General features: G+C 40.9%; 1 protein-coding gene across 7 annotated transcripts in view; it reads left to right on the top strand.

Annotated features, from left to right (window-relative positions):
• The window catches only part of MED12L (mediator complex subunit 12L), a 348,784-nt gene that overhangs the window by 56,555 nt on the left and 277,721 nt on the right, over positions 1-14,508 (top strand). For all 7 annotated transcript variants that reach the window (XM_055382979.2, XM_019023183.4, XM_055382977.2 and 4 more), the window contains exon 6: positions 13,770-13,939. In XM_055382979.2, the coding sequence (XP_055238954.2) occupies positions 13,770-13,939 (170 nt within the window). The remainder of the gene's footprint in view (positions 1-13,769; positions 13,940-14,508) is intronic.

Below are 14,508 nucleotides of genomic sequence, written 5' to 3' on the forward strand. Positions count from 1 at the left end.
TGAAGCTGAGTGGGGGAATGGTGTTTGCTTAAGGTATGAAGAATTCTTCCAAAAGCTCAATGTTTAATGAGTTTTAATTTGTTGGGCATCTTGCAGATCTGTTGCTTAAAGCATAAACAAGAGAATTTTAAGAAAAGATAGCTTCTTGTATGAGCTAAAATTTCTAATAGGTAATATTACAAAATGTGGTCCAAAACACAAAATGTTCAGAAAGGGATAGTGAAGTCTCCTTTCTAACACACTGTCTTCAGACCCCCTACCTCTATCCCAGACCCCTCCTTACATAGTTTAGAAGCAATAATTCTTACCAGTTTCATGCATATCCTCTGAGATATATTTCATGTATTTTTAAGTGTAGATTTTGTGTATTTTTTAATAGTCCTTTAAAAAATTGGTGCTTGCTCCATACTGTGCATACAATGGCCTTGTTTTTTAAATGGCTCTAAGCTAACCTTTTAATGACTTATTTATAAAAGCTAGGTTCTTTATTTTTGCAATTTGCACTGGAATGTTAATTCCATGATAAATAGAAAGCTTTTTTTTTTTTAATTAAAAAGGAGTACATTAGGTTTCAAAGTCATTTTCCAAATGTGTATAAACTTCTAAGTGAAATCCCTGGAATAACATGGCTCTAAAGCCTGATTCAAATCTGTTATTTTGTAGTCAAGGAATTCATAGGGTATGCCGGGTAGAAAACAGTTAAGGGTCAATAAATTATAGTTGGAATGTCTTTGTGAATCTAACACAGCTAAAGCAAATAGCTTTAATTAAATGAACATAACATGCATCATTCTTTAGTCTCCAGAAAAATCACACAGGAGTGAGTTCCGGAGCAGGGAATGAGAGGGAAGCCGGGGTGGATCTGGCTGGTCTGTGTACTGTGTAAGCATTTTTGCTGTGTTTTAGAGCTTTTTGCTCTAGGGTTATTTTACACGGTCATCTGGCAATATGATGTCTGTCGTATTTGTGTTCTAATGAAAGACTCTTAGCTGTCTAAAGCTTGTTCAGAAATAGAAACTTTACAGTAACTGCATTTAAGACCTAAATAGTAAGCACAATGCCACTTTATTGAAACGTTACTCTAACTACAGCTGATCATGGGATTAAATTCCAATGCAAAGTGAAAAAAGAAAATGTAGTTTGTTTATTTTTGCTCCTCAGATGATTGGGCGCTTCCTCCCACTGCCTCTGCAGCAGAAGCTGGGAGAGGAGTGAGGGTCGTGAAATGTCTGATGTAATAATTTAAATAACTTCTGTGTCTTCAGAGTGGGGCTAGCAGCAAGTGTCTTTCACCAGTGCTTGTCCTCCGTTTTTCTTTTGCTCCCATTCCCCTGAATCTTCAGGAGGGTGGGTGCCTTCCGTTTCTTCCCCATGTCTCCTCTTCTCCCTTCTAGAGCATTGTCCCCCAAGACCTGGCCAGAGGAGTGCACAGAGGTGTGTTCTCCACACGGAAGCAAAGTGGTGGCCTGTGTGTCTTGCTAGAAGACAAGTCTTACATCTTCCTACAGTCCTCCTGTCCCGGGGCAGTAAAACTCATGACTTGGTGTCACATGTAGAAGGCTGTGGGGATATGTCCTAAGTGGTTAATTAAGTGCACCAATTTAATATTTGTAAAAATGCTGTCCCTGTTATTCCCTATGGTAGGAATATTTCACCAAAGCCAAGGCTGTTGCTCACTCAGGTATATATAGAAATCTGAAAAGATGAGAGAAATTTACCATATGATAATTCCAACATTAATTTCAGACAGCTATCTCATGCCCTGGAGAAGGAGCTGAGCCTGTTGGTGGCAGATGTTCAGTGTGTCCCTCTGTTAGAAGGAAGCCCCCGAAACTGTAGCTGTGGGGGAAGCTGGTGGTGTGACTGATGTGTCAAATAAGAAATTCTTGTTCTAAGGGCTAAAATTGGATTCTGTGGTTGCCGCATGCCTTAGCTTGAGATGCATGTACAGGGTTGATAGGGAAAAAGGACAACTGGGGAAAAAAAAAATCCCTAAATGCAACAGTTAGCATGTTTACGTTAAAATGAAAATGAGAATTGGAGACCTGACAGCGAAAGGGAGAATCCAAGAAAGGTGTCCAGTGTGGTTCTCCTCAGCTGTCAGATACAGCCCAGCAACCTCACAGGAAGAAAGATGCAGTCGGGAGTTTCCATGCAACCTTGCAATACAAGACTTTTGTGCTCTTGTCAGACCCTCCCTTGTCGACCCCTCTCCCCTATTTGTATCCTTGTCAGAGGCCTCGGCCCCCTGTTTTCCGACTTGGCCACCCTGGTCTCTTTTCTTCTGAAATCTTAAGCATTGACTACCTGACACACAACTGGGCAAGTATTTAGATATTGCCTTATAATGGCCTTGTCTTTCCTGGGGTACTGCCCCCCTTCCTCAGCTATGTTATTCACTCCTTAGGCAGAGGGCCCTTTACTCACTGTGGCTCGTCATATCTTCACCTCTTCACCTCCCTCTTCAGTCTTCCTTCCCTTCCCCTCCACCTGTCCCAGGAACATCCCAGAGGAACAGTCCTGTCAGTTTCCCTCAGTGACTTATTCACTGCCCCCCCCGACATACCTGCATCATGCAAACCTACCTGCAGCGGTTGTCCTTACCCGTCTTCCTCCAGTCTTGGTTGGAGAGATGCTACTTTCACCTAAGGTTACTTCCTCCTTTTTTGTAGCCTCCTCTCTACCCAGCCTTGTAAACCATGTAAGTTTGGTTTCTTCTGGGCACTCGCTCTGTGCCAGTGACTGTTTTAGCATGTTGCATCTCATTTAATCCTCAAAATAATTCTATATAGGCTAAGAACACTTACTAGCCCTGTTTTACAGGCAAGTAACTGAAGCACCCAGGGGCTGACTTGCTCTAAAACTCCAAAGCTGGTAAGTGATTGGAGCCAGGGCAGGAACTAGGCCAGCTAACTCTAGAACCTGTGCCCTTCACCACTCTTAAGCTAGTTAATGCATGTCAGGGGCTTAGAAAAGGGCCAGTGCACAGCGAGTGCACTACCAATATTGTTACTCTGCATGATAAACTGGTCTGTCCCCAGGATTGTGTCTGCTAGGTACTTCTGTAGTCATGAACACATTCTTTAAGGCATTGCATCCCACATATGGTAATGTTCACTACATTTGCATCTTTCCCCTGACCCTTCTGAGTATCAGACTTGCATATCCACCTGCTCCTTGACATATTTTCCCGTGAATATCTCCAGCATTTTAAATCTGGCGTATTCAAAACTAAACTGAAAACTGGGAAACCTGGGTAAGATTGGTGAGTTGCCTCAGTGTCAATATGCTGGTTGCGATATTGTACTATAGTTTTGAAAGAAGTTAACATTTGGCAAGACTAAATAAAGTGTCCATGGGATCTCTTTCTTACACCTGGATGTGAATCTACAGTTATCTCAAAATAAGAAGTTTCATTAAAACAAGTTAAGGAAATAAACTGAACCTAGCCCTGCCACCCCTCCCCAGCTGTTCTCTGTAATTCCACATCTCCATCGATGGCACCAGAACCACCCATTCGGAAATGTGTTAGCTGCCCTTTCTCTTTCCTTCATCTCCACTTTAGGGTGTTTCCTCTTCTGCCTCACAAAGGTGTCACACCTGCCTCTTTGTTCCCTGCTGCAGTCACCTCCCTGATGGAGTTGGCAGCCTCCTTTCCAGGGTTTCCCCTACAACTTCCTGAGAAATAGTGTTAATTTACGTATCTGATCTTGCCGTTGCTGTGTTTAAAATGTTTCAGTTACCCATTTTTCAGAGTCCTCCAGGCTGCTGATTAAAAAAGCAGATTTCTCCACCCCACTCCAGACCTCTGGAGTTGAAATCCCTGGAGTTGGAAATAAACGTATGCGTTGAACCAGCACCCTCTGGTGACCATTTAGTGCACTAGAGTTTGAGGAACTCTGGCCTCTGGGGACCTTCCTGCGCCTCACTGGTGACTCCCTCTGCCTTCCTGCCATCTGCATTGCCTGAAATGTCACACGCTGCCATTTCTGTGTGTGGAACTCCTTTGTACCTTCCCCAATATGTGGATGAAACGCCTCTTTGCTTCCTTTCCTGGGTCTCAGGGTACAATGGAGCACTTACCTTGTTGCTGTCTACTTTTGTGTCATGTGCACCTCAGGCAGGGCCACTTTCTTCTCTTTGTAGCCTCATATCCCAGTAGAGGGTCGTGGTAGGCATTTAGTGTTTGCTGCTACATATCGATGGGTTTTATTTTATTTGATCTTGAGCTGCCTTCTTGATCCCTAAGTAATAGTACTTTGCACGGTGTCATTGCACAATAATTAAAACCAGAGAGAAATGGCTGGTTTAAAATAACATAGTAAAATGAGTCATCCAAACAAAAACAGGTACTCTGTATCTGTCCCCAGTGTTCTACAAGTAATTCTGTTAGAGGAAAACTTTTTAAAAGCAAAAATGTATTTCAGTAATGTATCACGCTGTGTCATTTCCACTGAGTACCAACAGCCCATCCCCACCCCTCCTTTTCTCTCTTTTCCTGCTCTCCAGCCAGAGAACCTGATTTAACTATCTGATCATTCAGCAGAACCCAGCAGTCTGGCCAGTGGTCTGACTCTGCTGGTCTTGTGGCACTGAGGCAGCAGTTTTCATTTGGGCTATTTATCCAAATGACTACTGACTACTTTTCATTCCCCATGTGAACAGTGGCTGAGTATGGGATTTTGGATTTTCTGTGGCTCATTCTATAGGGTACAACTGATTAACTTTTAAACCCTTTTATTATGGGACATCAAACATGTACAAATATAGAAGTATATAATAACACCCATTTACTCTTCACCCAGCTTTAACCATTGACTCACAGTCACTCTTGTTTCTACCCCTTATCCTCTCTGTCTCCCCCCACCTGTGAAATTATATCATTTCCTAGTGGATTACTTTTTATCAGTATGGAGTAATCTTTTCTTTTACTTCATGAAGAAATAATCTTTTACTTCATTTTATTGGTAGTTAAGTACTTCAAGAAGACATTTTAAATATTTGAATATTAAAAAACCAGCTTTATTGATATAATTGAAATACTATATAATTCATCCATTTAAAGTCTACAGTCAATGTTTTTTAGCATGTTCACAGAGTTGTGAAGCTATTAACCACATTTTAGAACATTTTCACTACCCCTGAAAAACCCCATGCCCAAGAGCAGTCACTCCCCGTTTGCCTTCAGTAGCCGCAGGCAACCACTAACCTACTTTCTCTGTAGATTTGCCTTTTCTGGACATTTTATATAAATGGAATTATACAACATGTGGTCCTTTGAAACTGGCTTGTTTCAGTTAGTGTATGTTTTCCTGGTACATCCATGTGGTAGCAGGTTTCAGTACTTCATTCTCTCTTAGGGCTGAATGGTGTTCCATTGTATGCATATGCCACATTTTATTTATCTGGGTATCAGTTGACGGATATTGGATTGTTTTCACTTTTTGGTTATCATGAATATCCTGCTATGAACATTTGTTTACAGGTCTTTGTGTGGACATGTGTCATTTCTCTTAGATATACAGGCTAGTTCTCCTGGGTATGTATAACTTACTGGATTATGTGATGACATTATATTTAACCTTTTGTGGAACTATCCTACTGTTTTCCACATATTACATTTATCATTTTACATTCCCGTGGAATGGAACACCTGAGGATTTCAGTTTCTCTGCATTCTTGTCAATACTTGTTATTATCAGTCTTTTTATTATAGCTGTCCTAGCGGTATTTCATTATGGTTTTGATTTGCATTTCTCTATCGGCTAATGGTGTTGACCATCTTAAATGTGCTTGTTGGCCATTTGTTTATTATTTCTGGAGAAATGTCTGTTCAGATCCTTTGCCTATTTTTTAACTGGGTTGTCTTTTTATTATTGAGTTTAATAGTTCATCATGTATTCTAGATCCAACTCCTTTATATATGATTTGAAATATTCTCTCCCAATTGGTGTGTTATCTTTTCACCCTGTTAATTGTATCTTTGATCAAAAAAGTATTTTAACAACAGAAAATGTGAGAAAAATGGTGGAAAATCTTTCAGCCATTCTTACTGAGGGTTGAGTAATGGTATATATAATAGCTGACATGTACTGAAATTTTTGATTTTGTATTTTTTCTCTCATTCAGTCTGCACCAACGTCAGGCTGGTTAAACCCTCTGTCCTGCAGCTTTGAGAAGCAGGCTGTTCACACTCAGAAGGGGGTATTATTGTAGTCATATAGCCTAAAGAAGGATTTCCAAGGAAATGAATTTCTCCATTGAGGAGTCCATCACCTCTGACTTAAAGTGCTGTGTCAGGTGGATCACCTTAAAGATTTGCTCCTTAGTCTCTGGATTTGGTTGGAGTTTTAAAAAAACAATCTCTGTTGCATTTCATTTCACATAGTGAGTTCCCACTGGCTTTGATGATGGAAAAGGAAGTAGCTAGGAAAATGAATCTTTACAAAGTTAGTTTTTTCATAGATGGTTATATAAAAACCTATACATACACATACATTTACAAGGAAATTTATTGAAAAAGAATGGAAAGTCCAATATTTTCCCGGCCCATTTATAGCCATTGATTAACAGGTGCTTCTATTTAGCTATATTAGAGACAGTGTATTAGAGAAGGAATTTGGCCTTTTCCCTGTTGTCATGTTTGAAACCTTTTAGGTGTGCAGTGGTGAGTTTAAACTACAAGAGAAATAAGTTTGTATCAAGAAATGAGAGACAGAATCATTGGGAAGGAACTTGATTTGGTAGTTATTTTGGGAGGACCTTATGGTGTATTGATTGAAATCAATACTTAGGTGTTGTCTACGTGTAAGGTGTAGTTTTACGGGGATGGAGGATGGAGGAAATTGTAATATGTCAGAGACGGGAGACAAAGCCCTGCTGGGTGATGAAGTGGTGTTCAGAGACTAGAGGGAACTAAATGTTAGAATACAGGCGAGTAGAGAAGGTACAGACATTCTTCAGAGATATTATGGGTTCCAGACTGCTACAATAAAGTGAATCACACGAATATTTTGGTTTCGTAGTGCATATAAAAGTTATGTTTACACTGTATTGTAGTCCATTAAGTGTGCAATAGCATATGTCAAAAAAAGTAACATCTTAATTAAGGAATACTTCATCCCTAAAAATGCTGACGGTCATCTGAGCCTTCACTGAGTTGTAACCTTTTGGCTAGCAGAAGGTCTTGCCTCAGGGTTGGTGGCTGCTGACTGATCTAGGTGGTGGCTGCTGGAGGTTGGGGGTGGATGTAGCAATTTAAGTCTTAAAGTAAGACAGTAATGAAGTTTGCCACATTCATTGACTCTTCATTTTATGAAAGAATTCTATGTAGCATGTGATGCTGTTTGGTAACATTTTACAAAATTGGAGTCAGTCCTCTCAAACTCTGCTACTGTTTCATCAACGAAGTTTATGGAATATTCCAAATCCTTTGTTGTCATTTCAGCAGTGTTCACAACGTCTTCACCAGGAGTAGATTCCATCTGAAGAAACCACTTTGTTTGCTCATTTATAAGAGGCAACTCTTCATGCTTAATTTTACTGGGAGGTTGCAGCAATTCAGTCCCATCTTCAGGCTCCCCTTCTAATTCTAGTTCTCTTGCTGTTTCCACATCTGTTGCTGTCTCCTCCACTGAAGTCTTGAACCTCTCAAACTCATCCATGAAGGTTGGAATCAACTTCTTACAAACTCCTATGGAAGTCAATATTTGACCCCCTGACACATGAATCACAAGTGTTCTTAATGGCATCTAGAATGGTGAATCCTTTCCAGAAGCTTTTCAGTTTACTGTGCCCAGATCCTTCAGAGGAATCACTATCTGTGGCAGCTATGGCCTAATGAAATATATGTCTTAAATAATAATATTTGAAAGTCAAAATTACTTGATCATGGGCTACAGAATGGATGTTAACAGGCATGAAAACAACATTAATCTCCTTGTACATCTCCATCAGAGCTCTTGGGTGACCAGGTGCCTTGTCAGTGAACAGTCATGTTTTGAAAGGTATCTCTTTTTTTTCTGAGCAGTAGATCTCAAAAATGGGCTTAAAAATATTCTGTAAGCCATGCTGTAAACAAATGTCCTGTCCTCCAGGCTTTGTTGTTTTATTTACAGAGAACAGACGGACTAGATTTAACATAATTCTTAAAGGCCATAGGCTTTTCCAAATGGTGAATTAGCATTGGTTTTAGGTTAGTCATCAGCCATATCAGTCCCTAACAGGAAAGTCAGCCTGTCTTTTAAGGACAGGCCTTGACTTCTCTTTTCTAGCTATGAAAGTCCTGGATGACATCTTCTTCCAACAGAAGGCTGTTTTGTCTAACTTGAAAATCTGTTGTTCACTGTAGTCACCTTCATCAATGATCCCAGCTAGATCTTCTGGATCACTTGTGGCAGCTTCTACATCAGCATTGCTGCTTCACCTTATACTTCCATGTTGTGACAATGGCTTCTTTCGTTAAACTTCACGTACTAGCTCCTGCTAGATTCCAACTTTTCTTCTGCAGCTTCCTCTCTTAGCCTTCATAGAATTGAAGAGAGTTGAGGCCTTGCCCTGGATTAGGCTTTTGCCTAAAGGGCATGTTGTGGCTTGTTTGATCTTCTATCCAGACTGCTGAAACTTGCTCCCTATCAGCAATAAAGTTGTTTTGCTTTCTTATCATTTGTATGACTGCTGAAGTAGCTTTTTTTTTTTTTTTTTGAGATAGAGTCTCGTTGTGTTGCCCAGGCTGGAGTGCAGTGGCGCCATCTGGGCTCACTGCAAGCTCCACCTCCCGGGTTCACGCCATTCTCCTGACTCAGCGTCTTGAATAGCTGGGACTACAGGCGCCCGCCACCACACCTAGCTAATTTTTTGTATTTTTAGTAGAGACGGTGTTTCACCATGTTAGCCAGGATGGTCTCCATCTCCTGACCACGTGATCTGCCTGCCTCTGCCTCCCAAAGTGCTGGGATTACAGGCGTGAGCCACCGCACCCATCCTGAAGTAGCATTTTTAATTTCCTTTGAGATCCTTTCCTTTGCATCCACAGGTTGGCTGTTTGGCATAAGAGACCTTGCTTCTGGCCTGTCTTGGCTTTTAACATGCCTTCCTCACTGAGCTTAATCATTTCTAGCTTTTGATTTACAGTGAGATGTGCGACTCTTCACTTGAACACTTAAAGGTTATTGTAGGTTCATTCATTGGCCTAATTTTAATATTGTGTCTCAGGAAATAGGGAGGCCTGAAGTTGGGTGGGGGGTGGGAAGAGAGATATGGGACAGAGACAGGTTGATGCAACAGCCAGAACACACGCAACATTTATCCATTAAGTTGGCTGTCTTATGTGGGAATGGTTCGTGGCACCTGAAGACATTTACAATAGTCACTCAAAGATGACTGATTACAGATCACCATAACAGACATAATAATAACTGAAAAGTTTGAAACATTGAGGGAATTACCAAAATGTAACACAGAGTCATGATGTGAACATATGCTATTGGGAAAATGATGCCACAGACCTTCAGTTTCTTAAAAAATGCAGTATTTACAAAGCCCAGTAAGGCAAAGTGCAATAAAATGAAGTATGCCTGTATTTTAGATAGATAAAGCACTGTAAACGTGAGAGAAAAAGCAACTGGAGCTAGCGTGGTGAGAAATGGTAGTGTTTGAAATGATTTTAATTCCTAGCTAAGGAGTTTGTCCTTAATTCATTAAGAATTGTGGATCAATTGAAGGTGTTTTTTTTTTTGGAGACAGGGTCTCACTCGGTTGCCCAGGCCGGAGTGCAGTGGAGCAATCTGGGCTCACTGCAGGTTTTATCTCCTGGGCTCAAGCGGCCTTCTTACTTAAGCCTGCTGAGCAGCTGGGACTACAGGTGTGTGCCACCATGCCTGGCTAATTTTGTTGATTTTTTTGTAACAATGATGTCTCACAGTGTTGCCCAGGCTGGCCTCAAACTCCTAGGCTCAAGCAATCGTCCTGCCTCAGCCTCACAAAGTGTTGGGATTACAGGTGTGAGCCACCGCCTGGCCCATTGAAGGTACTGAACAGTGAAACTGACATTGATTGATTCCATAAATACTTATCCAGAGCATTGCCTGGATTATATTAATCATGGGGTGTTAACTCAGCTGAGGCAGAGGCAGGGTCTGACATTAGTGACAGCAGGTGCTGTCTATTGACACTCAAGGTCTATCAGCTTCCTTTCTACTGACTTTCATCCTGATGGTGATAATAACTACCACTTATTGATTTCCGTGTTGCATGCTTCATGCTAAGTGACTCATCCTTACGGTGACTCTGAGGCATATGTATATTATTAATGCCTCTCTTTAAAATGAGATTGAGATTTAGCAGAGGTAAATGCCTTGCTCCAGGTTGCACAACTAATATGTGGCAGATCTGAGATTTGGACCCCAGGCCATCCTGTTCCAAAGTCCATTCTGCTAATAGCACTAAATGCTGCCCTACACTACCTCTCTGGTGGTGTAACACCGCCAGTGACCTTTGTGAGCCTCACTTCATTTGGCGTGCTCTGTATTTGCCTCCATGGCGGGTGTTCCTCCTCTGCTGAGCTTCCATTTCTCTCTTTAATACTGCAGCTATCCCAGGCCTGGGAGGAGCTGCTTGTATGTAATGTGACACATCTCTGCTGTCACCCATTATGTGTTTATAATTTACGTGTTTTCATATGCTAGAGCAAGGCACAATTTTTGTACTACTAAAACAAAGCACTCAGTGTACTACTGTTTTAGCTATGCATTGGTGACCAAGATCACAGTGCTAATACCTCTAAAATGGTAGGGTGGACTGCATGACCCCTGAAACCCCTTCCAGGTCAGCCTTCTGTTCCTAGGGTTAGGCATTAACAAAGAAGGAATAGTGGTTCCAGAATTCTGGATGCTAGGGAGAGTATGGTCCGAAAAAGCTGTCATTCTTTTCAATCCTGACCCCTCACACCACTCTCAGTAACATTCATGATCATAAACTTTCTAATAATCTGGCTTCATGGACATTAAGTTCTATTTAACATCAACAACTACACATGTATTCATATCATCTGCATTGCCTGAATTTAGAACTGCTCTACTTTCAGAGTAGCTTCCATAGTCACTTTCGGTGTATTTTCTGCCCCTGAACATTCCCCGCCCCTTCATCTTCAGTATAATCTGTGTGTATCCGTTTCTGTTTTCTTTCTTTTCTTTCTTTTTTTTTTTTTTGAGACGGAGTTTCGCTCTGTTGCCCATGCTGGAGTGAAGTGGCGTGATCTCGGCTCACTGCAACCTCTGCCTCCCAGCTTCAAGTGATTCTCCTGCCTCAGCCTCCTGAGTAGCTGGGATTAAAGGCACCCACTACCATGTCTGACTAATTTTTGTATTTTTAGTAGAGACGGGGTTTTGCCATGTTGGCCAGGCTGGTCTTGAACTCCTGACCTCAGGTGATTGGCCTGCGTCTGCCTCCCAAAGTGCTAGGATTACAGGTGTGAGCTACCTCACCTGGCCTTCTGTTTTCTTTTTGTCACCTGAAACTGGGGCCTCACTCCAGACCAATTAAATTAGAAACTGATGGGTTGGGGCCTAAGGTACTGGTATTTGTGAAAAGTTCCCGTCACCATTCTGCTGTGCACTCAGGGCTGAGAGCTGAGTTGAAAGTAGACCCATCTGGCCACTGTCCGCTCATTGGTCCCGTTTCATTACCATTCCCTAGTCGTGAGTAATTATAAACATTATTAATAATTATTAAGGAGTACAGTACTAGTCACTATGTGTTATTTTCTATTTTTAATTTTTAATTGCCGTTTTACTAATCCGCATCCACTCGACTGTCTTATGTCCCAGAGCCCTGTAGCTATCTGATTGACATAACTTTATGTCAGTTAAATACACTTAAAGCGCAGGGTTAAGAGGGCTTTATTTATGGACTCCCAAAAGGAGTTCAGATTGTGGAACAGTATATTCAGCAACGTTTTAAAAAAAGATATGCATATGTTTATAGAAACATTCATGCATACTTAGAGTAGAAAAGATGGAAAGATATATATGAAAATATTTCGTGATTATAGGTGATGGCCTTACAGATGGTTTTTCTTTTCATGTCTGCAGTATAAATTTTCTATAATGAACACGTATTTCTCCTATATTTTAAAAAATCTTAAAAAGGAGATATACCCTAGACAAAATAGGGGTGTATGAATGTGTGTGTTATTAATATTTTTAGCTCCTGAGGCTAAAATATTCAGTGGGGATATTGAGAATAGTACCATACTGACAGTGAGTTAATAGCAAGGGTTGGCATACAAAAGTTAAGATTTGGATCCTTGTTATTTTTGTTTTTGCTTATTATAGCTAAGCTAAACTTGTCTCATCTGATGGTATTTCGTTTTGTTGAACAAGTGAGTGTCATGAGACTGTTGGTCCATAACAGGACAGAAGAACATGATGACATAGATAGTTTACTGTTTTTAATGCCAGTGGACTAACTTTAATATCTGTTATCGGTGCTTTCAGAAAAACTATTAAACTAGAAACAGAATGTCGACCTAGTATTTGTTCGTCTTTTCGCATTGGCTTGTTACCGAAGTTTAACAACTCCAGCGTGCATTTGAATTTTAATTTTAAATAAGACACAATTAAAATAAGTGGTTTAGATGAAAACAGTAGTTATCTCTGGGTTCTGTTAAATAATTTTAAGGGTATTTAAACAGTAAAAACAAAGCACTCAGTGACTAGCAGATGTTTAGTTTCTACTCTTTCTTTTGTCAAAATAGAAGGTGGGAGAACCTATTGCCGAATAATGGGAAAACAGCATTGTGTGGTAATGTTTCAGTAGGGTGTTTTCTTCTGAAATGCTGTTTTGCTAATCCTTGGGGAAATTTGGCTGTGAGCATGCAATTATTACATTTTTATCCACAGAATGGGCTAAAGTTGGCATCACATCGCTCATGGTTGCCAGAGGCAACACACTGATTTAATTTGTGCCCCTGTGGCAGACATTTTTGAATAATTTCAGTGATTTTTTTCATGATGCTACTTTGGTTGTTTCCTTTCCAGTATCCCACTGTTTGTTGCTCCCCAACCTCTCTGATTTCACCCTCCCTGAGTTTTGAGACACTTGGTGTTGGTTGAGGAGAGTAGAATAATTGAAGATCCAGATGATTGTCCTGAGGGAAGCCATGCGGGTGTCTCTGACACATCCTGGGGCAATGCGGGTTGGAATGCTTTCATGGTCCAGCCCGCAGTGAATAAATGTCTGTCCTCTTAAAGGCTGACAAAAACAAACAAATCTTAATTAGGCATATTTGAAATTCCATGTGGAGCCTGAAAAATGGATCCTAAGAGAGCTGCTTTTGGGGGATTTTGAATTCTTTTGCTGTGGAATTTGAGATTCCTTAAGATCTCCCCTTCACGATTCTGTCCTGCTTTGCCTTTGTTTTTTTGATATACTAACTGATGTTTAACAAGGAGGATCACCAGATGGACCCAATTTGAGAGTGAACTTCTCTTCTCCTAGGTTAAGAGTCACAGAAGCACAAGGGTAGAGCTGCCTGTTTCTCCAAGAGCTGGCTGCTGCCGGCAGGCCACCTCACACTAGCATGCGTTCTCTAAGGGCTTTGGGTGGGTATCCTTTTCTGAGCACTGCTTGTACAGGCACAGATCATTTTTAGGGAGCAGGTGTTTGTTTTATCAGTACACCCTCGAGATAATCAGAATGGGGAAGAAAACATGGCAATTCTCGTACCCATTGTGTCTAGAAACTCATATTTTTCTTTTTTTAAAATGCAGAGTGGACACAGATATCTACCAGATATCTTCGAGAGCAGTTGGCCAAGATTTCTGACTTTTACCACATGGCCTCCAGCACGGGCGATGGCCCTGTCCCTGTGCCACCAGAGGTGGAACAAGCCATGAAACAATGGGAATACAACGAAAAGCTAGCATTTCACATGTTCCAGGTAACCTTTCGAAGACATGCAGAGTTGTGTGCAATGCTTTTAAGAAGACAGCAAATTCCTTATAGTTTGGTCTTCTGGGGTTAAATCCTGTTTTACATGAACCAATACATTCAAAGAAAGCAGTCTGACATTTCTCACATCGAATTGTATTCAGGGTGACACATCTGCCCTGGGATGACAGCTTATTATACATATTGATCTCCAGCTTTCAATCATGTTAGCTCCTTTAGTGCTATTAATTACTTCGTAATTGCACTATTAAATGTAATCCTTCTAAACCTTTTATTTTGCAAAATTGGATAGATTTATTTAAAAACACCTTTGTGCTGATGCCTTCTGTGGTAGCAGACCTCCTTTAGACCTAAGTTGTTCCAGAGAAAGGTCATCTTAATTCAGCTGCAGCTGAAAATACAAACAGAGCTGAGGGGAGGGGTAAGGGCGTTTAGGAATGACTGAACTCTCATCCAGACAAGCTGATGTAAATAATGTTGACCAGAAGAGGGCGCTTGGGCTCATAATTACCTTATTCATGGTAAGGTAAGAGAGATGACTTCAGTTCAAGTCTTATT

Source organism: Gorilla gorilla, chromosome 2, assembly GCF_029281585.2.
Source record: "Gorilla gorilla gorilla isolate KB3781 chromosome 2, NHGRI_mGorGor1-v2.1_pri, whole genome shotgun sequence".
Taxonomy (NCBI): Eukaryota; Metazoa; Chordata; class Mammalia; order Primates; family Hominidae; genus Gorilla; species Gorilla gorilla.